This window comes from Gadus chalcogrammus, chromosome 21, assembly GCF_026213295.1.
Source record: "Gadus chalcogrammus isolate NIFS_2021 chromosome 21, NIFS_Gcha_1.0, whole genome shotgun sequence".
In the NCBI taxonomy this organism is placed as follows: domain Eukaryota; kingdom Metazoa; phylum Chordata; class Actinopteri; order Gadiformes; family Gadidae; genus Gadus; species Gadus chalcogrammus.
The window spans coordinates 1032222-1052318 of NC_079432.1; the positions used below are offsets into that span (position 1 = coordinate 1032222).

General features: G+C 50.1%; 1 protein-coding gene across 1 annotated transcript in view; it reads right to left on the reverse strand.

Annotated features, from left to right (window-relative positions):
• The window catches only part of cenpe (centromere protein E), a 33799-nt gene that overhangs the window by 10832 nt on the left and 2870 nt on the right, over positions 1 to 20097 (reverse strand). The window contains exons 7-35 of the mRNA XM_056581825.1: positions 19929 to 19996; positions 19106 to 19180; positions 18967 to 19018; positions 17971 to 18058; positions 17769 to 17898; positions 16888 to 17007; positions 15969 to 16121; positions 15192 to 15339; positions 13675 to 13762; positions 12567 to 13206; positions 11295 to 11351; positions 10852 to 11019; positions 9910 to 9984; positions 9762 to 9830; positions 9373 to 9504; positions 8374 to 8551; positions 7196 to 7878; positions 6443 to 6757; positions 5480 to 6106; positions 5226 to 5372; positions 4769 to 4972; positions 4085 to 4162; positions 3847 to 3930; positions 3298 to 3501; positions 2950 to 3207; positions 2420 to 2605; positions 2258 to 2320; positions 1437 to 2161; positions 1124 to 1355 (exon numbers count right to left, since the gene is read on the reverse strand). Of these exons, the coding sequence (XP_056437800.1) occupies positions 1124 to 1355; positions 1437 to 2161; positions 2258 to 2320; positions 2420 to 2605; positions 2950 to 3207; positions 3298 to 3501; positions 3847 to 3930; positions 4085 to 4162; positions 4769 to 4972; positions 5226 to 5372; positions 5480 to 6106; positions 6443 to 6757; positions 7196 to 7878; positions 8374 to 8551; positions 9373 to 9504; positions 9762 to 9830; positions 9910 to 9984; positions 10852 to 11019; positions 11295 to 11351; positions 12567 to 13206; positions 13675 to 13762; positions 15192 to 15339; positions 15969 to 16121; positions 16888 to 17007; positions 17769 to 17898; positions 17971 to 18058; positions 18967 to 19018; positions 19106 to 19180; positions 19929 to 19996 (6047 nt within the window). The remainder of the gene's footprint in view (positions 1 to 1123; positions 1356 to 1436; positions 2162 to 2257; positions 2321 to 2419; positions 2606 to 2949; positions 3208 to 3297; positions 3502 to 3846; positions 3931 to 4084; positions 4163 to 4768; positions 4973 to 5225; positions 5373 to 5479; positions 6107 to 6442; positions 6758 to 7195; positions 7879 to 8373; positions 8552 to 9372; positions 9505 to 9761; positions 9831 to 9909; positions 9985 to 10851; positions 11020 to 11294; positions 11352 to 12566; positions 13207 to 13674; positions 13763 to 15191; positions 15340 to 15968; positions 16122 to 16887; positions 17008 to 17768; positions 17899 to 17970; positions 18059 to 18966; positions 19019 to 19105; positions 19181 to 19928; positions 19997 to 20097) is intronic.

Genomic DNA, 20097 nt, shown 5'->3' on the forward strand with positions numbered 1-20097 from the left:
AGGTCTATTGCGTCGACGGATAGTTAAAAAATATTGGATGCGCACGTAAGCTACGGAGAGGGTCTCCGACAGGCTCTCTGGCTATGGAGAGCGTTCTCTGTGTCTACGTACAGCACTTTAACATGCACACGCATTTGAAAAGGCACCATCCAGGTGTTACTATCACTGTTGCTGTGAAAAAAAAACGTGCTGTACAAACCCGGCTCGCAACACTATTTCAACAACCCCTGTCTGGGAATTCAGAAATGCAAATGCCATAACCAAGTTTATTGGTGATTTCATTGCTGCTTATCTACGACCATTCTCTGTTGTTGAGAAACAAGCAGTTTTTTTTAATTTTCCCCTTAACTATTAACCCTACCGTGACTTAAAAACCGAGGGTACGTTCCGAACCGTGACTTTTGTGTACCATTACACCCCTACTATGTAGTTTATGCTAGAACCGTCTGGGTAGTTTATGCTAGCACCGTCTGGGTAGTTTATGTTAGAACCGTCTGGGTAGTTTTTGCTAGCGCCGTCTGGGTAGTTTTTGCTAGCGCCGTCTGGGTAGTTTTTGCTAGCGCCGTTTGGGTAGTTTTTGCTAGCGCCGTCTGGGTAGTTTTTGCTAGCGCCGTCTGGGTAGTTTTTGCTAGCGCCGTCTGGGTAGTTTTTGCTAGCGCCGTCTGGGTAGTTTATGTCAGCGCCGTCTGGGTAGTTTATGTCAGTGCCGTCTTGGTAGTTTATGTCAGCGCCGTCTGGGTAGTTTATGTCAGCGCCGTCTGGGTAATTTATGCTAGCGCCGTCTGGGTAGTTTATGTCAGCACCTTCTGGGTAGTTTATGTCAGCACCGTCTGGGTAGTTTATGTAGGCACCGTCTGGGTAGTTTATGTCAGCACCGTCTGGGTAGTTTATGTCAGCACCGTCTGGGTAGTTTATGTCAGCACCGTCTGGGTAGTTTATGTCAGCACCGTCTGGGTAGTTTATGTTAGTACTATCTATGTAGTTTATGTTAGTACTGTCTGGGTAGTTTATGTTAATGGTTAGTCTAAGTTAGCTAGTTGTGACCCTACTTTAGTGGACAAACAAAAAATGTGGGAAAACATTTGGGCTAAAGTAGATCCCTAGCTGTGTGCGTTTACAGCACCTTGAGGCGTCGAGTTGTGTCCTCCTCTGCCCTGCTGGTCACCACCTCCCGGAGGCCAGTCTTCTTCTCCTCCTCCTCCTCCATACGGTTCCTCACCTCCCAGAAGCCAGTCTTGTCCTCCTCCAAACGGTCCAGCACCTCCTGCAGTCCAGTCTTCTCCTTCTCCACATAGGCCAGCTCCTCCTGCAGTCCAGTCTTCTCCTTCTCCATATGGGCCAACTCCTCCTGCAGTCCAGTCTTCTCCTCCTCCATATGGGCCAACTCCTCCTGCAGTCCAGTCTTCTCCTCCTCCATATGGGCCAGCTCCTCCTGCAGTCCAGTCTTCTCCTCCTCCATACGGGTCACCACCTCCTGAAGTCCAGTCTTCTCCTTCGTGATGGTGGACACCTCCTCCTTGAAGGCCCTGTTCTCCTCTAAGCTCCTGCCCAGCTCCTCCTGGAGTCCAGTCTTCTCCTCCTCCATATGGGCCAGCTCCTCCTGGAGTCCAGTCTTCTCCTCCTCCATATGGGCCAACGCCTCCTGGAGTCCAGTCTTCTCCTCCTCCATACGGGTCAACCCCTCCAGGAGTCCAGTCTTCTCCTCCTCCATATGGGCCAACTCCTCCTGCAGTCCAGTCTTCTCCTCCTCCATATGGGCCAACTCCTCCTGGAGTCCAGTCTTCTCCTCCTCCATGCGGGCCAGCTCCTCCTGGAGTCCAGTCTTCTCCTCCTCCATATGGGCCAACTCCTCCTGGAGTCCAGTCTTCTCCTCCTCCACATGGGCCAGCTCCTCCTGGAGTCCAGTCTTCTCCTCCTCCATGCGGGTCAACCCCTCCAGGAGTCCAGTCTTCTCCTCCTCCATGCGGGCCAGCTCCTCCTGGAGTCCAGTCTTCTCCTCCTCCATGCGGGCCAATGCCTCCTGCAGTCCAGTCTTCTCCTCCTCCATGCGGGTCAACCCCTCCAGGAGTCCAGTCTTCTCCTCCTCCATGCGGGCCAGCTCCTCCTGGAGCTCACTCCTCTCCATCCTGATTTCGGTGAGTTGTTTGTCCAGCTGCTGGATCTGGGGGAGGATTAGGAGTAAGAAGGAGCAGGGAGGCGCAGGATCCTAGAGACTAGAGACTAGAGACCAGAATATGCGGTGTGGTGCTGGACCTACCTGCTGTGCAAGGAGATCCTCCTTCTCCTGGTGGTCAGCCCTCTGCTCCAGATTGACCTGATCCTGGGCGGAGGAGAACGGGAGGAACACCGCATTTAGAGGACACAGTCTGGGAAACTAACCGTTGGTAGCGTTCCGGTGGATGTTTTAAGTGGTACCTACCATGTGGATTTTGTCCTGAGCCTTCTCCTCTCTCAGGGCCTCCAGCAGCGCCTGCAGCTGCTCCCTCTCCAGGCTGAGAGCGGACACCTCAGACACCAGTCTGTCCACCTCCTCTGGACCACTGACGGAGCTCTGGCTGTGCCTCTCTGACCTCGCCGACTGCAGCTCAGCGGACAGGCTCTGGATCTGTGTGGACACAGTCGCCAGGTTCACCTGGTTGCCATCTCGCCCCAACATCTCAAAGTTATCAAGAATATTTCTTATGGAAAACTAAACTTCTGGTTGAGTTTTTGCATCCCAAAAGTCTCCCAAAGGAGACTCCTTGGTTGAGTAAGAAGTTGTCCCATACCAAGCGAAAAACCAAAGGGCAACTATGGACTAAGGAGCTATCGTTTTTCAGTACGATAACTCACTATTGGGAACGTGTCGGTTCTGAGTGCTGATACTCTGTACTTTGACTATTCATGGCATTTTCAGTGAGTAGTACGAGTAATGGATCACGATATTGGGGCATTGTCCTGGCATCTGACCTGCTGTTTGAGCTCTTGTAGCTGGGCCTCAAAGTCCTGCACCTCCTGGGGCCTCAGCACCACCGACTCCGTCTGAGAGGACGTCTCCTCCACCTCCTGGGGCCTCAGCACCACCTCCACCTCCGTCTGAGAGGACGTCTCCTCCACCTCCTGGGGCCTCAGCACCACCTCCACCTCCGTCTGAGAGGACGTCTCCTCCACCTCCTGGGGCCTCAGCACCACCTCCACCTCCGTCTGAGAGCATGTGTCCTCCACCTCCTGAAAGGGTACGTGACAATGTGGAAGAGTTTACGTGGGTATTGGGATCAAACAGAAGAAGAACATGGCGTGTTCAGTATGAAGTGGTACCATTCGGGTCTTGTCCTCCAGCCTCTCTCTGAGCTGGACCACCTCCTCTCTCAGGGCCTCCAGCAGCGCCTGCAGCTGCTCCCTCTCCAGGCTGAGAGCGGTCACCTCAGACACCAGTCGGTCCACCTCCTCCCGACCGCCGACGGAGCTCTGGCTGTCCCTCTCTGACCTCACCGACTGCAGCTCCTCGTGGAGCGCCTTCACCTACCACAGAGGGAGATGTTTGACAACAGCACCGAAGCATCACCTGAAGAAGCAGCGTTTCTATGTTTCGCCGCGATGATGTGCAGACCCGCCTGCTGGAAGGCTGATCACAGAAGGTAGGTCGTTCTCTGTTCTCTGACAGAAGGTCTGTCAGAGAACGTGAGTGAGAAGGCTGATCACAGAAGGTAGGTCGTTCTCCGTTCTCTGACAGGTCTGTCGGAGAACGTGAGTGAGAAGGCTGATCACAGAAGGTAGGTCGTTCTCCGTTCTCTGACAGAAGGTCTGTCGGAGAACGTGAGTGAGAAGGCTGATCACAGCAGAAGGTCAGAGAACATGAGCACTCACCTTTTCCATGCTGAGCTGGACCTCTCTCTCCAAGCGGTCCTTCTCTTCAGTAACGGACTCTAGTGGTCCTTGGAGGTCGTCCATCTGTTGGCCACCACGAGACACAGGGAACTCAGACTTTAAAGAGCCTTCCCAGTGATGGATTGGGTTGGACCACAGCCAATCCCTCACAGTGCAAGCATGCACCGTTTGAAAACATTAGTTTGAACATTTAAAAGGGTCCAGATCCAGGCCTCACCCTGTACTGGTCCAGTGATCCCAGCTCATCGCTCAGTGAGGGCTGCTGGCCGATACCAGGCTGCTGCTGCAGTAGTATCTGGGCCGGGAACAAACACTGATCAACTACCTGCGCCGCCTCCCATGACCACCGTGTTAACGTCCTGCTGGGCTACACCCTCACATAAGAGAGGAATGGTTTATATGGTGTTGTGAACTCAAGATCCATTTAAATCCATTCCCGCATAAGAAATGCCGGCAAAGCTGGCCTCATCGGTCCCATTGGAGACTCAAATCCTAGGCTGGTGCCAACACTAATGCTAGTTTTCCCTTTTAAAACCAAGAGGTCAACAGTTAACTCTAGTACGTCTAGTTATAATTTACTAACGGTGTTCATGTTTAGTCATGGTTTTCATGTTTAATGAAGGTAATTAAAGCAAAGGAATTCATTTATACATTATTGTAAAGATTTAGGGGTTGAACCCTTACCCTATTAAATAACGTAATTAATGGTTAATTATTGTACCCTTACTGTAAAATGTTACTGGATAATGGAATAGCAGTAGGAATACTACATCCTTACTGCCCTCTAGTGGTCAATCATCCGTTCATGCAGCTTTAAACAGAAATGCACAGAAACCCTCCTCCATGGCCCGCATGGAGGAGGAGAAGACTGGACTCCTGGAGGAGTGTTCAAACTTGGTACCATCTGGATCTTGTCGTCCATCTCCTCTCGGAGCTGAGCCTTCTCCTCTCTCAGGGCCTCCAGCAGCGCCTGCAGCTGCTCCCTCTCCAGGCTGAGAGCGGACACCTCAGACACCAGTCTGTCCACCTCCTCCCGACCGCCGTCGGAGCTCTGGCTGTCCCTCTCTGACCTCACCGACTCCAGCTCCGCATGGAGAGCTTTCACCTAAAACAACATGGCGTCATTCAGCTTTTAAAGATACCACATTGCTTTCTAAGGTCAACAATAAGTTCTAAAGTTCCACAACAACGGTACAGCGTCCTAGACTAGAGCGAGATCATCGCAGGCCCGCACACTAATAGCTCCATTACTACAGCTTTATCTCTACAATTCTTATCAGCTGTTCATCGTTTCTAGGCCATTACAAAAAGCTGTACTTTGTATTAATATGTTGTTTGAATCCACATGAGATAATTACTTGGTTCTGAAGGTCTTCAATATGAGCCGAGTCCAGTGCGGGAGCGTTCTGATTGGCTGTTGGGAGGCTCACCAGGCCTCTGATTTGCTCCTTCTGCTTATTGATCGTCCCCAGAGCGCTGCGAAGCTCGTCCTGGTTCTCGATCATCTGGTGGGGAAATTAAAAAAACATTTAGGGTGTAAAGCCAGGCACCTCTGTCATGGCTTAGTAACTTTATCTGGAGTATGTTCTCAGACAGGATCGTGTTGAGCTACCATGTCAACGTTCTCCTGAAGGTCCATCTGGAGCTGATCCTTCTCTTCCCTCAGGGCCGCCATCCCCTCCTTTAAGGTCTCCTTCTCCTCTCTCAGGGCCGCCAGCAGCGCCTGCAGCGGGGAGCTCTCCTGGCTGGGAGCAGACACCACTCCCTCCACCTCCTCTGGACCACTGACGGAGCCCTGGATCTGCACCTCCAGGCTCCTAGAGGGTTCATGGTGGGAGACGTTCTCCTGCAGGGCCTGCTTCTCCTCCTTTAAGGTCTTCTTCTCCTCCTGAAGAGTCTCCTCCTCCGCCTTTAAGGTCTTCTTCTCCTCCTGAAGAGTCTCCTCCTCTGCCTTTAAGGTCTCCTTCTCCTCCTGAAGAGTCTCCTTCTCCTCCTTCAGGGCCACCTTCTCCTCCTTCAGGGTCTCCTTCTCCTCCTTCAGGGTCTCCTTCTCCTCCTTTAAGGTCTCCTTCTCCACCTGAAGAGTCTCCTTCTCCTCCTGAAGAGTCTCCTTCTCCTCCTGAAGAGTCTCCTTCTCCTCCTTCAGGGCCACCTTCTCCACCTGAAGAGTCTCCTTCTCCTCCTGAAGAGTCTCCTTCTCCTCCTTCAGGGCCACCTTCTCCTCCTGAAGAGTCTCCTTCTCCTCCTGAAGAGTCTCCTTCTCCACCTGAAGAGTCTCCTTCTCCTCCTGAAGAGTCTCCTTCTCCTCCTGAAGAGTCTCCTTCTCCTCCTGAAGAGTCTCCTTCTCCTCCTTCAGGGCCACCTTCTCCTCCTGAAGTGTCTCCTTCTCCTCCTGAAGAGTCTCCTTCTCCTCCTGAAGAGTCTCCTTCTCCTCCTGAAGAGTCTCCTTCTCCTCCTTTAAGGTCTCCTTCTCCTCCTGAAGAGTCTCCTTCTCCTCCTGAAGGGCCACCTTCTCCTCCTGAAGAGTCTCCTTCTCCTCCTGAAGAGTCTCCTTCTCCTCCTGAAGAGTCTCCTTCTCCTCCTTTAAGGTCTCCTTCTCCTCCTGAAGAGTCTCCTTCTCCTCCTGAAGAGTCTCCTTCTCCTCCTGAAGGGTCTCCTTCTCCTCCTGAAGGGTCTCCTTCTCCTCCTTCAGGGCCACCTTCTCCTCCTGAAGAGTCTCCTTCTCCTCCTGAAGGGTCTCCTTCTCCTCCTGAAGAGTCTCCTTCTCCTCCTTCAGGGCCACCTTCTCCTCCTGAAGGGTCTCCTTCTCCTCCTTCAGGGCCTCCTTCTCCTCCAGCAGACCTCTTAGCTGACCCTCCAGTAAAGAGCACTGCTGCTCCGAGCGAGACACCTGAAAGCATCAGACACCATCACACACTGGGACGTGTTCTGGGGTTCATCCTCTCATTGAGCCACGTTCACTGGGATGCAGAGATGGGCTATTATTCTAATTTTGATCGTGATTTTGATTTTAGCGTCAAAAGATCACAAAACTAATATAATCAATTTTTTTTTCTTCTTCATTAAATGTTTTATAGAAAGTGCAGAACAGCTGGATACATATCTAATCTGTACATTATTTTAGATTTGAACATTTTCTATTTCACCATTTTGTGTCGAAATTTCAAAGTTCTCAGTGACAGTGTTTTTTGGGGAGAGACATGCTGAACTTCATTCATCATTTTTCAAAATCGAATAATCGGAATTTCAATATTGAACAAAATAATGGTGATTATGATTTTTTCCATAATCGAGCAGCCCTACTGGGATGCACTTGGTTGTCTCTCACCTCCTCCCTCAGAGCTGACTCCGCCTCCTGGGCAATATTCAGCTCCTCCCTCAGAGCTGACTCCGCCTCCTGGGCCATCTTCAGCTCCTCCCTCAGAGCTGACTCCGCCTCCTGGGCCATCTTCAGCTCCTTCCTCAGAGCTGACTCCGCCTCCTGGGCCATCTTCAGCTCCTCCCTCAGAGCTGACTCCGCCTCCTGGGCCGTTTTCAGCCCCTCCCTCAGAGCTAGATCCGCCTCCTGGGCCATCTTCAGCCCATCCCTCAGAGCTGACTCCGCCTCCTGGGCCATCTTCAGCCCATCCCTCAGAGCTGACTCCGCCTCCTGGGCCGTATTCAGCTCCTCCCTCAGAGCTGACTCCGCCTCCTGGGCCGTATTCAGCTCCTCCCTCAGAGCTGACTCCGCCTCCTGGGCCGTATTCAGCTCCTCCCTCAGAGCTGACTCCGCCTCCTGGGCCGTATTCAGCTCCTCCCTCAGAGCTGACTCCGCCTCCTGGGCCGTATTCAGCTCCTCCCTCAGAGCTGACTCCGCCTCCTGGGACGTCTTCAGCTCCTCCCTCAGAGCTGACTCCGCCCCCTGGGACGTCTTCAGCTCCTCCCTCAGAGCTGACTCCGCCTCCGACCGGGCGACCAGCTCCTCGTTGAGGGAGGCTATCGTTCCCTCAAGATGAACGTTCTCCAACAGATCTACAAAACCAGATCACACTCACCATGTCACCTCCCCTCCCTCACCATGTCACCTCCCCTCCCTCACCATGTCACCTCCCCTCCCTCACCATGTCACCTCCCCTCCCTCACCATGTCACCTCCCCTGCCTCACCATGTCACCTCCCCTCCACCCCCTCACCATGTCACCTCCCCTCCCTCACCATGTCACCTCCCCTCCCTCACCATGTCACCTCCCCTCCCTCACCATGTCACCTCCCCTCCCTCACCATGTCACCTCCCCTCCACTCCCTCACCATGTCACCTCCCCTCCCTCACCATGTCACCTCCCCTCCCTCACCATGTCACCTCCCCTCCCCTCCCTCACCATGTCACCTCCCCTCCACTCCCTCACCATGTCACCCCCTCTATGTCTCCCTCACCATGTCACCCCCTCTATGCCTCCCTCACCATGTCACCTCCGTCCCCCTAACTCTGTTCCCCTCACTATGTCAGAGCCTATGAGAGGGTTCTTACGACTGGGGACCTTCCCGTCCAACAGCGCGGTGAGCTTGGTGTTCTCCTTGAAGGCCATGGTGAGCTCCTTCTGGAGGTCCGTCTGCATGCTCTTGAAGCGGCTCTTCTCCTTCTCCAGCTGGGAGCGCAGACCGCCCACCTCCACCACCATCTGCTGGTGGCTGGAGCTCAGCTCCACCTGCCACGTCAGGAGTAGGTTAACCCCAGTGTTCCCCGTACATGGACCAATGTGCGGCGCAGCGCCACAGAATCAACACCGAGCACCACAAATTGATTCTGCTTCTTCTTTTTTCATCACGCGATTTTGAAATATAAATATCGTTCTGTTCCTTCATTTCCGCATAGCACTCTTTCTGCCTGTCATTCTCGTTCACACACGCACAGAGACAAGCGTGCATACATGCCAATGGAACGCGGGTACACTACCACCTACTGGGTAAACCCACGTATCACTGATACACTGCACACGCACTGACAGCGGCTTCGTCCGCGCCGCCTCTCAACGCGCCTACAAAGGAAAACCCGAAGCAGCGGGATACTTGTTATTAATGTGAAATGCGGTTATAGTTTATATATATTACGGTGTTAGACCCCTAGCCCCTTGGGCCGGCGATTTGAATTCGCTCTGCAGCAGGGACTGGAGATCGAGAAGTGGGCGCGATTGCTCGATTACGCGAATGAGCAATCGCATAATCGAGCAAACCCCCACACACACACATTGCTACCTGTTCTGCTGGAAACACTGAACCCCCACACTACAAGCTTAGAGTAGGTTAACCCAGCCCTACATCAAAACACTACAAGCTTAGAGTAGGTTAACCCAGCCCTACATCAAAACACTACAAGCTTAGAGTAGGTTAACCCAGCCCTACACTACAAGGGTAAGAGTAGGTTAACCCAGCCCTACATCAAACACAAGATTAAGGGCAAGTTGAAACCCATCCTCCCCTACCCTTGGCGCCTGCGTTTGGCGTGTGCGCAGGAGGTTCTGCCACTCACGTCTCTCTCCTTCAGGCTCAGGTTCTGGCTGCGCAGCACAGCCCACTCCTTCCTGTTGTCTCGACCCAGAACCTCTGCATCGTCCAGCGAGCGCCGCAGCTCAGACACCTCCTGCAACAGGTCCTTCCCCTGCTGTAGAGATCATATACACACACAACTGAGAAGGGATCACTAATCTATCTATCTATAATATCCACACACACGGTAAATCCATAAAAGGCAAAATACAAGTATCAACTTCTTCAAAAGCTCAGTCCTAAGCCTGAATACTTAACGGTGGTCACCAACAGTCAATTGTGAACAACTAGTCCAACTTTTGTTGCAGCCCGTGTTTCAGTGAGAGAAGGAAAACAGTAACCCGGGTGATAGTACCAGTAAAGACCACCTACCATCGACTCCAGCTCCTGGGCCCAGGAGGACTTCTTGGCCAGCTGACCGGACATGGAGCCCAGCTGAGACTAGAGAACACAAGACCCGTTCAATACCCAGCAGAGAGCTTCATCATGAGACTGTAAGAGCCCATGGATGTGGTCCTACCTCCAGATCTCTGCACTTTCTTTCCCAGGATTCAACGTTGCTCTTCAAGGAAACGATTTCATTCTGCAACACTCTCTGCAATATCAAATCATCCAACATAACATGAATTAGTCTTTTAAGAAAATGATCCAATATTTAGGCTGGGTGGAAAGCTGGTGGGACCTCATTGCTCAAGAGTGCAAGTTCAAATCTGTAAGAAGTTCTAAGGTGTAAACGTGTTTGTAATGTTTAAGGTGTAAACATCTATAGGGAATGTTTAAGGTTTAAACATATATATGCAATTTTTTTGTATTTTTATTCATTTATTTGTATTTTTTTTTATTTAATTGTATTTGTAATGTTTAAGTTGCAAAGACATTCATAATATTTAAGGTGTAAACATTTTTGTAATGTATAAGGCATAAACATGTTTTTTAATGTTTAAGGCGTAAACATGTTCATAATGTTTAAGGCGTAAACGTGTTCATAATGTTTAAGGCATAAAGATGTTTTTTAATGTTTAAGGCGTAAACATGTTCATAATGTTTGAGGCGTAAACGTGTTCATAATGTTTAAGGCGTATAGTGTTTGTAATGTTTAAGGCTTAACGTGTTCATAATGTTTAAGGCTTAACGTGTTCATAATGTTTAAGGCTTAACGTGTTCATAATGTTTAAGGCTTAACGTGTTCATAATGTTTAAGGCGTAAACGTGTTCATAATGTTTAAGGCGTAAACGTGCTCATAATGATTAAGGCGTAAACGCGTTCATAATGTTTAAGGCGTAAACGTGTTCGTAATGTTTAAGGCGTAAACGCGTTCGTAATGTTTAAGGCGTAAACGTGTTCGTAATGTTTAAGGCGTAAACGTGTTCGTAATGTTTAAGGCGTAAGCGTGTTCGTAATGTTTAAGGCGTAAACGTGTTCGTAATGTTTAAGGCGTAAACACGTCCAGCAGCTCCAGACCTTCTCGTCATTGCTGCAGTCGTCCTCCAGGTCTTTGAACTCCTCCAGCTCCTTGAAGTCCCGCAGCTCCTGGGCTAGGGACCCCTTCTCCTTCTCCAGGGAGGACACCTGCCCGAGCAGGAGCTCCATCTCCTGACGCAGGTAGTCCCTCTCGGCAAACACCATCTCCTGGTGAGGCCACCACAACCGCAGTCAGAACGCACGCACGCACGCACGCACGCACGCACGCACGCACGCACACACACACACACACACACACACACACACACACACACACACACACACACACACACACACACACACACACACACACACACACACACACACACACACACACACACACACACACACACACACACACCTTATTAGTCAGCCTCATATTATTAAAATATCCCAAATACGATCCGCTGATTGACTGAGCATCAGACGTGAGGAGGCCTTACCTTCTCTGAAACCAGAGTCTCACACATTCGGATGGTTTCTTCAAACTCCTTCTTCATCTGAAGCGCACAAACACACACGGCCAGCATTGATAAACCCTCACACGACCAATACTGAAACATGCCCATCTGTAATCTTGATGCATAAACTGGTGCCGTTTATGTATTCAATTCATTCATTCAATCAATCAACAATTTTGTATGTGCTGGTGTTGCTTGGGTAGATCAGCAGTCTAAGAATCAATTATTCTGTAAGAACAGGGCCTTATGAATGCCTTATTTTGTGAGAAGAAACGGGACTTCTGAACGATTGATGCTGTCAGAAGTACAGGGTCTATGAATGAGTGATTCTGTCAGTGGAACAGGGTCTATGAATGAGTGATGCTGTCAGAGGAACAGGGTCTATGAATGAGTGAAGCTGTCTGAAGTACAGGGTCTATGAATGAGTGATGCAGTCAGAAGAACAGGGTCTATGAATGAGTGGTGCTGTCAGAGGAACAGGGTCTATGAATGAGTGATGCTGTCAGAGGAACAGGGTCTATGAATGAGTGAAGCTGTCTGAAGTACAGGGTCTATGAATGAGTGATGCAGTCAGAAGAACAGGGTCTATGAATGAGTGGTGCTGTCAGAGGAACAGGGTCTATGAATGAGTGATGCTGTCAGTGGAACAGGGTCTATGAATGAGTGATGCAGTCAGAAGAACAGGGTCTATGAATGAGTGATGCAGTCAGAGGAACAGGGTCTATGAATGAGTGATGCAGTCAGAGGAACAGGGTCTATGAATGAGTGATGCTGTCAGAGGAACAGGGTCTATGAATGAGTGAAGCTGTCTGAAGTACAGGGTCTATGAATGAGTGATGCTGTCAGAGGAACAGGGTCTATGAATGAGTGATGCTGTCAGAGGAACAGGGTCTATGAATGAGTGATGCTGTCAGAGGAACAGGGTCTATGAATGAGTGATGCTTTCAGAGGAACAGGGTCTATGAATGAGTGGTGCTGTCAGAGGAACAGGGTCTATGAATGAGTGATGCTGTCAGTGGAACAGGGTCTATGAATGAGTGATGCTGTCAGTGGAACAGGGTCTATGAATGAGTGATGCCGTCACAGGAACAGGGTCTATGAATGAGTGATGCTGTCAGTGGAACAGGGTCTATGAATGAGTGGTGCTGTCAGAGGAACAGGGTCTATGAAGGAGTGATGCTGCAGAGGAACAGGGTCTATGAATGAGTGATGCTGTCAGTGGAACAGGGTCTATGAATGAGTGATGCTGCAGACCTGTCCATCTGGCTCGGCCTCCGTGTGGCTCTGCTCCTGCAGATCTGCCAGTCGGAGCTCCAGCATCTGCACCTGCTCCTGCTGCTCCTGGGCCTGGGCCGAGCGCTGCACCTCCAGCTCCAGGGCCCTCTGCTCCAGCCGCTCCACCTCCTCCCACGCCTCCCGCTTCTCCCTGGCCAGCAACTCCACCTGCTGCTGCAGAGAGGCGGCCCTGCAGAGCACCTCCTCCCCCCCACTCCTCTCCTCCTTCAGCGAGGAGAGCTTAGCCAGCACCTCCTCCCCCCCACTCCTCTCCTCCTCCAGCGAGGAGAGCTTAGCCAGCACCTCCTCCTTCTCTCGCCTCTCCTCCTCCAGCGAGGAGAGCCTAGCCAGCACCTCCTCCTTCTCTAGCCTCTCCTCCTCCAGCGAGGAGAGCTTAGCCAGCACCTCCTCCTTCTCGCCCCTCTCCTTCTCAAGCCGCCCCTCCAGCGAGGAGAGCTTAGCCAGCACCTCCTCCCTCTCGCCCCTTTCCGCCTCCAGCCGTCCCTCCAGAGAGGCGACGTTGGCCTGCGCCTCCTCCCTCTCGCCCCTCTCCTCCTCCAGCCGTCGTTCCAGGTCGGCCTCCTTCTGCCCCGATCCGCTCGGAGAGACAAAATCAGAGCTGTAAAAAAATAGTAAAAGAATTGGTCAAAACCAAAAAGATTTCCAAAAGGATGATTCTATTTCAGTTGTGTCTTGCACATATTTGGTAATTGACCATGAAGCTGACTTTGAATAAGGTTCCCCTAGGTTCCCCCTAGGTCCCCCCAGGTCCACCTTGGTTCCCTCAGGTCCCCCTTGGTCCCCCCAGGTCCCCCCTGGTCCCCCTTGGTGCCCCCAGGTCCCCCCTGGTTCCCCCAGGTCCCCCTTGGTTCCCCCAGGTCCCCCTTGGTTCCCCCAGGTCCCCCCTGGTTCCCCCAGGTCCCCCTTGGTTCCCCCAGGTCCCCCCAGGTTCCCCTTGGTTCCCCTAGGTTCCCCTTGGTTCCCCCAGGTTCCCCTTGGTCCCCCCAGGTCCCCCCAGGTCCCCCCAGGTTCCCCCAGGTTCCCCTTGGTCCCCCTCTGCTCCTCAGACCCCACCGGCCCCACCCACCTGTCTCCGTGGGCTCGGATGCTCCCGGTGTCCGTGGTAAAGGAGTACTCCTCAGGGATCTCCCAGCGGGAATCAAACTCCTCGTCCTCTGAGATCAGGGAGCAACCGGAGAGACAAGGATGAATACCATGCGTTTGATAGTAGGAGACATGCTGGTGTCTCCTTGTGTTTGATGGTAGGAGACATGCTGGTGTCTCCTTGTGTTTGATGGTAGGAGACATGCTGGTGTCTCCTTGTGTTTGATGGTGGGAGACATGCTGGTGTCTCCTTGTGTTTGATGGTAGGAGACATGCTGGTGTCTCCTTGTGTTTGATGGTAGGAGACAGGCCGGTGTCTCCTTGTGTTTGATGGTAGGAGACAGGCCGGTGTCTCCTTGTGTTTGATAGTAGGAGACATGCCGGTGTCTCCTTGTGTTTGATGGTAGGAGACATGCTGGTGTCTCCTTGTGTTTGATGGTAGGAGACATGCTGGTGTCTCCTTGTGTTTGATGGTAGGAGACAGGCCGGTGTCTCCTTGTGTTTGATGGTAGGAGACATGCTGGTGTCTCCTTGTGTTTGATGTAGGAGACAGGCTGGTGTCTCCTTGTGTTTGATGGTAGGAGACATGCTGGTGTTTGATAGTAGGAGACATGCTGGTGTCTCCTTGTGTTTGATAGTAGGAGACATGCTGGTGTCTCCTTGTGTTTGATAGTAGGAGACATGCTGGTGTCTCCTTGTGTTTGATGGTAGGAGACAGGCTGGTGTCTCCTTGTGTTTGATAGTAGGAGACATGCTGGTGTCTCCTTGTGTTTGATGGTAGGAGACATGCTGGTGTCTGTGTTTGATAGTAGGAGACATGCTGGTGTCTCCTTGTGTTTGATAGTAGGAGACATGCTGGTGTCTCCTTGTGTTTGATGGTAGGAGACATGCTGGTGTCTGTGTTTGATAGTAGGAGACATGCTGGTGTCTCCTTGTGTTTGATAGTAGGAGACATGCTGGTGTCTGTGTTTGATGGTAGGAGACATGCTGGTGTCTCCTTGTGTTTGATGGTAGGAGACATGCTGGTGTCTCCTTGTGTTTGATAGTAGGAGACATGCTGGTGTCTCCTTGTGTTTGATGGTAGGAGACAGGCCGGTGTCTCCTTGTGTTTGATGGTAGGAGACATGCTGGTGTCTCCTTGTGTTTGATAGTAGGAGGCATGCTGGTGTCTCCTTGTGTTTGATGGTAGGAGACAGGCTGGTGTCTCCTTGTGTTTGATGGTAGGAGACATGCTGGGGTCTCCTTGTGTTTGATGGTAGGAGACAGGCCGGTGTCCCCTTTTGTTTGATGGTAGGAGACATGCTGGTGTCTCCTTGTGTTTGATGGTAGGAGACATGCTGGTGTCTCCTTGTGTTTGATGGTGGGAGACAGGCCGGTGTCTCCTTGTGTTTGATGGTAGGAGACAGGCCGGTGTCTCCTTGTGTTTGATGGTAGGAGACATGCTGGTGTCTCCTTGTGTTTGATGGTTAAGGAACATGAGGTTGAGGGGCATATTGTCACCTTCCAGCAGCTCCATTGAAGAACTGTCTGCTTTCCTCTTGCGGCTGAAATGCTCGGCAAAGCTAAGATCCGACTGGCCCACGTCGCATTCTGTGGTTCCAGACAATCGGACCAGCTTTCCACCCCATGTGACTCTCCTCTTAGGGATCTGTGAAAAGCAGTGTGGTCAAGACAAAGGATCCCTCAAAGTGACGCTGGGCGATGTCGGAGCGTTCTGGCTCTGGGACGTCTTGAGCTTATAGAGACTGGAAAGGCATCCGAGACCATCCGCCATCGTGTGATCCTAGCTCAGACTCCAGTATAGCTCATGTTACAAAGTAAACCTCGTGCCTACGAGTAAACACGGATGCTTCAGACGTTCTCGATGGGGACAAACCTTAATAAGGTTGATAAAGTAAAGTAACTTTTGCGAATACAAGTACTTTAGCACTGACATGCTATACTACAGTGTTTCCCCCATTACTTTATGGTTAAGGCGTACAACAATAGTGCCCCGCCTTGACTACCAATGTATAAAAAATAATTATTATTTTTATTATTATGCATTAACAAAGTACAAAACTCTCGTAGGGAAAGGAGACATGCTTCCATCGGGTACAAAAAATAAAAGATAAATAATTAATCGGTCATACTGTTCACAACAATAGTTGTGCCATGAAGCTTTTTGAAAGCAATTGAAACGGCGGCATCAGGTGGTTGTATATATTACTGCGAACCTCAACCCTCACAGAGGCCGCAGGGCCACGAGACTAACCAAACGACATGGACGGGTCAAACCTTCTTGGCGGGCATGAGACTGGAGCCGGTGACCAGCAGCTTGGTGAGGTTCTTGATGCGGTCCTGCTGCTCCTTCTGCAGCTGGTCCTTCTCCTGCAGGAGCTGGGACAGCGTCTCCTTCTCCGTGGCCGTCACATGGGTCACCGAGGACACCTGTCGAGGGCGGGCCTCAGTGTTAAGGCATCTTTACACCGTCAGTAATGACGGTGTAAAGATGCCTTTACACCGTCAGTATTGTTTGGGTAAAGAAGCATTAAACAGTCAGCATGGTGGGTGCAAAGGCTTCTTTACACCATCAGCCTTTACACCAACAGAGCTGTTGGTGTAAAGGCTTCTTTACGCCAACAATACTGGGTAGCTCTTCTGTAAAGGTTGTGACAGCATTAAGATGTTTAAAGGGGTAAACTAGGGTACCTTGTTGAAATGTGTTAACCCGGGTACCTCCTGTATAACGGGTACAAGGTGTTAACCCGGGTACCTCCTGTATACAGGGTACAAGGTGTTAACCCGGGTACCTCCTGTATAAAGGGTACAAGGTGTTAACCTGGGTACCTCCTGTATAAAGGGTACAAGGTGTAAACCCTGTACCTCCTGTATAAAGGGTACAAGGTGTTAACCCGGGTACCTCCTGTATAAAGGGTACAAGGTGTTAACCCGGTACCTCCTGTATAAAGGGTACAAGGTGTAAACCCGGGTACCTCCTGTATAAAGGGTACAAGGTGTAAACCCGGGTACCTCCTGTATAAAGGGTACAAGGTGTTAACCCGGGTACCTCCTGTATAAAGGGTACAAGGTGTAAACCCGGGTACCTCCTGTATAAAGGGTACAAGGTGTACACCCGGTACCTCCTGTATAAAGGGTACAAGGTGTAAACCCGGGTACCTCCTGTATAAAGGGTACAAGGTGTAAACCCGGTTACCTCTTGCAGGCGGCGTTTCAGGTCGACGATCTCGTTTCGGTATCTCTTGAGCAGCGCTCCGTCGTCGGAGACCTCCGTCACGTGGGGGTCGTTCTTCATCTTCTTGGCCGTGCTAGCAAACTGACAACAGGGAGTGACCTCATTGGGGGCTCCCCTCATGGTTTACAGAGCACAGACCTAGATCTACCTATACACCTGATCTACCCCATCTAGATCTACCTATACACCTGATCTACCCCATCTAGATCTACCTATACACCTGATCTACCCCATCTAGATCTACCTATACGCCTGATCTACCCCATCTAGATCTACCTGTACACCTGATCTACCCCATCTAGATCTACCTGTACACCTGATCTACCCCATCTAGATCTACCTATACACCTGATCTACCCCATCTAGATCTACCTATACACCTGATCTACCCCATCTAGATCTACCTATACACCTGATCTACCCCATCTAGATCTACCTATACGCCTGATCTACCCCATCTAGATCTACCTGTACACCTGATCTACCCCATCTAGATCTACCTGTACACCTGATCTACCCCATCTAGATCTCCCTGTACGCCAGACTACAGCTACACTAGTAAGATCGACATCAGCTAGATCTAGACCTACACCTTCTAAATCTGGACCTCCACCATCTAGAGCTCAACCTTCATCAAGATCTACACCATCTACATCTAGACCCACACCCTCTAGATCCACACCCTCTAGACCCGCACCCTCTAGACCCGCACCCTCTAGATCCGCACCCTCTAGACCCACACCCTCTAGACCCGCATCCTCTAGACCCACACCCTCTAGATCCACACCCTCTAGACCCGCACCCTCTAGACCCGCACCCTCTAGACCCACACGCAGCGCTACCTGCAGGGTGCTGAGGGTCTCCTCCAGGGCGGCCATGGTGATGGTGCAGATGATGACCGTCTTGGCGTTGCCCCCCAGGGAGTTCTGCAGGATGCGGGTCAGCTTGCTGTCTCGGTAGTTGGTGAAGCCCCTGGAGGAGGCAGACCGTGAGAGACCAGACGTTGATAAAGACCCCATGGTGGTGGACCCGACCTCCCCTTACCTCTGGCTCTCGTCAGACAGTTTCTTGATGACCTGGGCGAGGGTAAAGAGGCTTCGGTTGATGTTGCAGCCTTCCTTAAAGCGAGCGCCTTAAAAGACACAAAAACATGCCCATGATAAAACACACTCACTGTGGAAAGTCATGACAATATCCATGGAAACCTGAAGGGATAGAGCTAGTATACTACAGTAAACCAAGTCTACTACACAACGTTAAACTAACAAAGAGAAGTATACTACAGGTAACTAATTAGTACTAGTATACTACAGTACATTTACTAATACTAGCATACTACAGTAAACTAACAAAGACTAGTATACTACAGTAACTTAACCAAGACTAGTGTACTACAGTAAACTAACAAAGACTATTATACTACACTAAACTAACCAAGACTAGTGTACTACAGTAAACTAACAAAGACTATTATACTACACTAAACTAACCAAGACTAGTGTACTACAGTAAACTAACAAAGACTAGTATACTACACTAAACTAACCAAGACTAGTGTACTACAGTAACTTAACCAAGACTAGTGTACTACAGTAAACTAACCAAGACTAGTATACTACAGTAACTTAACCAAGACTAGTGTACTACAGTAAACTAACCAAGACTAGTATACCACAGTAATCGAACCAAGACTAGTGTACTACAGTAAACTAACAAAGACTAGTATACTACAGTAACTTAACCAAGACGAGTGTACTACAGTAAACTAACCAAGACTAGTATACTACAGTAACGTAACCAAGACTAGTGTACTACAGTAACTTAACCAAGACTAGTATACTACATTAAACTAACAAAGACTATTATACTACACTAAATTAACCAAGACTAGTGTACTACAGTAAACTAACAAAGACTAGTATACCACAGTAATCTAACCATGACTAGTGTACTACAGCACACTAACCAAGACCAGTGTACTACAGTAAACTAAGTCTATTGTACTACAGTTAACTAACTCTGGGTTACAGTTTGACCTACCTTCCGCCCCGGTCTGGCTGGCCCGTTCTGAGCCGGCCAGATCGACTAGGTTCTGAAAGGGAGTAGAAGGAACCGGGTTTACTATACGAATACAGTAGTGCTACTAATAACAGCAGCGCTACTAGTTCTGTCCAGTTACCAGATGGGAGACGATGATGGCGCCCTCAGAGTTATCCCCGGAGGCTGGGTCGCTCTTCTCACGACTCTCCAAGATCTGGAGGAGTGGAGTGAAGAGCACAATGCATCTCAACACGATGCATCTCAACACGATGCATCTCAACACGATGCATCTCAACACGATGCATCTCAACACGATGCATCTCAACACGATGCATCACAACACGATGCATCACAACACGATGCATCACAACACGATGCATCACAACACGATGCATCACAACACAACCAGATATCAAACTAGTTCTTCACCACAGAGGTGTGTATTAAACTGGTTTCTCACCGCAGAAGACGGTTTGTATTAAACTGGTTGCTCACCATAAGAAAGATGGTGTGTATTCAACTGGTTTCTCACCACAGAAGAGGTGTATATTCAACTGGTTTCTCACCACAGAAGAGGTGTATATTAAAGTGGTTTCTCACCACAGAAGAGGTGTATATTAAAGTGGTCTCACCACAGAAGAGGTGTATATTAAAGTGGTCTCACCACAGAAGAGGTGTATATTAAAGTGGTCTCACCACAGAAGAGGTGTATATTAAAGTGGTCTCACCACAGAAGAGGTGTATATTAAAGTGGTCTCACCACAGAAGAGGTGTATATTAAAGTGGTTTCTCACCACAGAAGAGGTGTATATTAAAGTGGTTTCTCACCACAGAAGAGGTGTATATTAAAGTGGTCTCACCACAGAAGAGGTGTATATTAAAGTGGTTTCTCACCACAGAAGAGGTGTATATTAAAGTGGTTTCTCACCACAGAAGAGGTGTATATTAAAGTGGTTTCTCACCATTCTGAAGATGGTGTGAGAGCGACTGCTCCTCTCGTTCATCTTGGTCTTCCCATAGTGCCGGTTTTCTTGGGAGAAGACAAACAATGGTTATACTAACCCACAAACCAGCTAGTAAGACTTGCTGGTTTAACCAGGATTAACGATCTCATGAGCAGGTTAACACTCA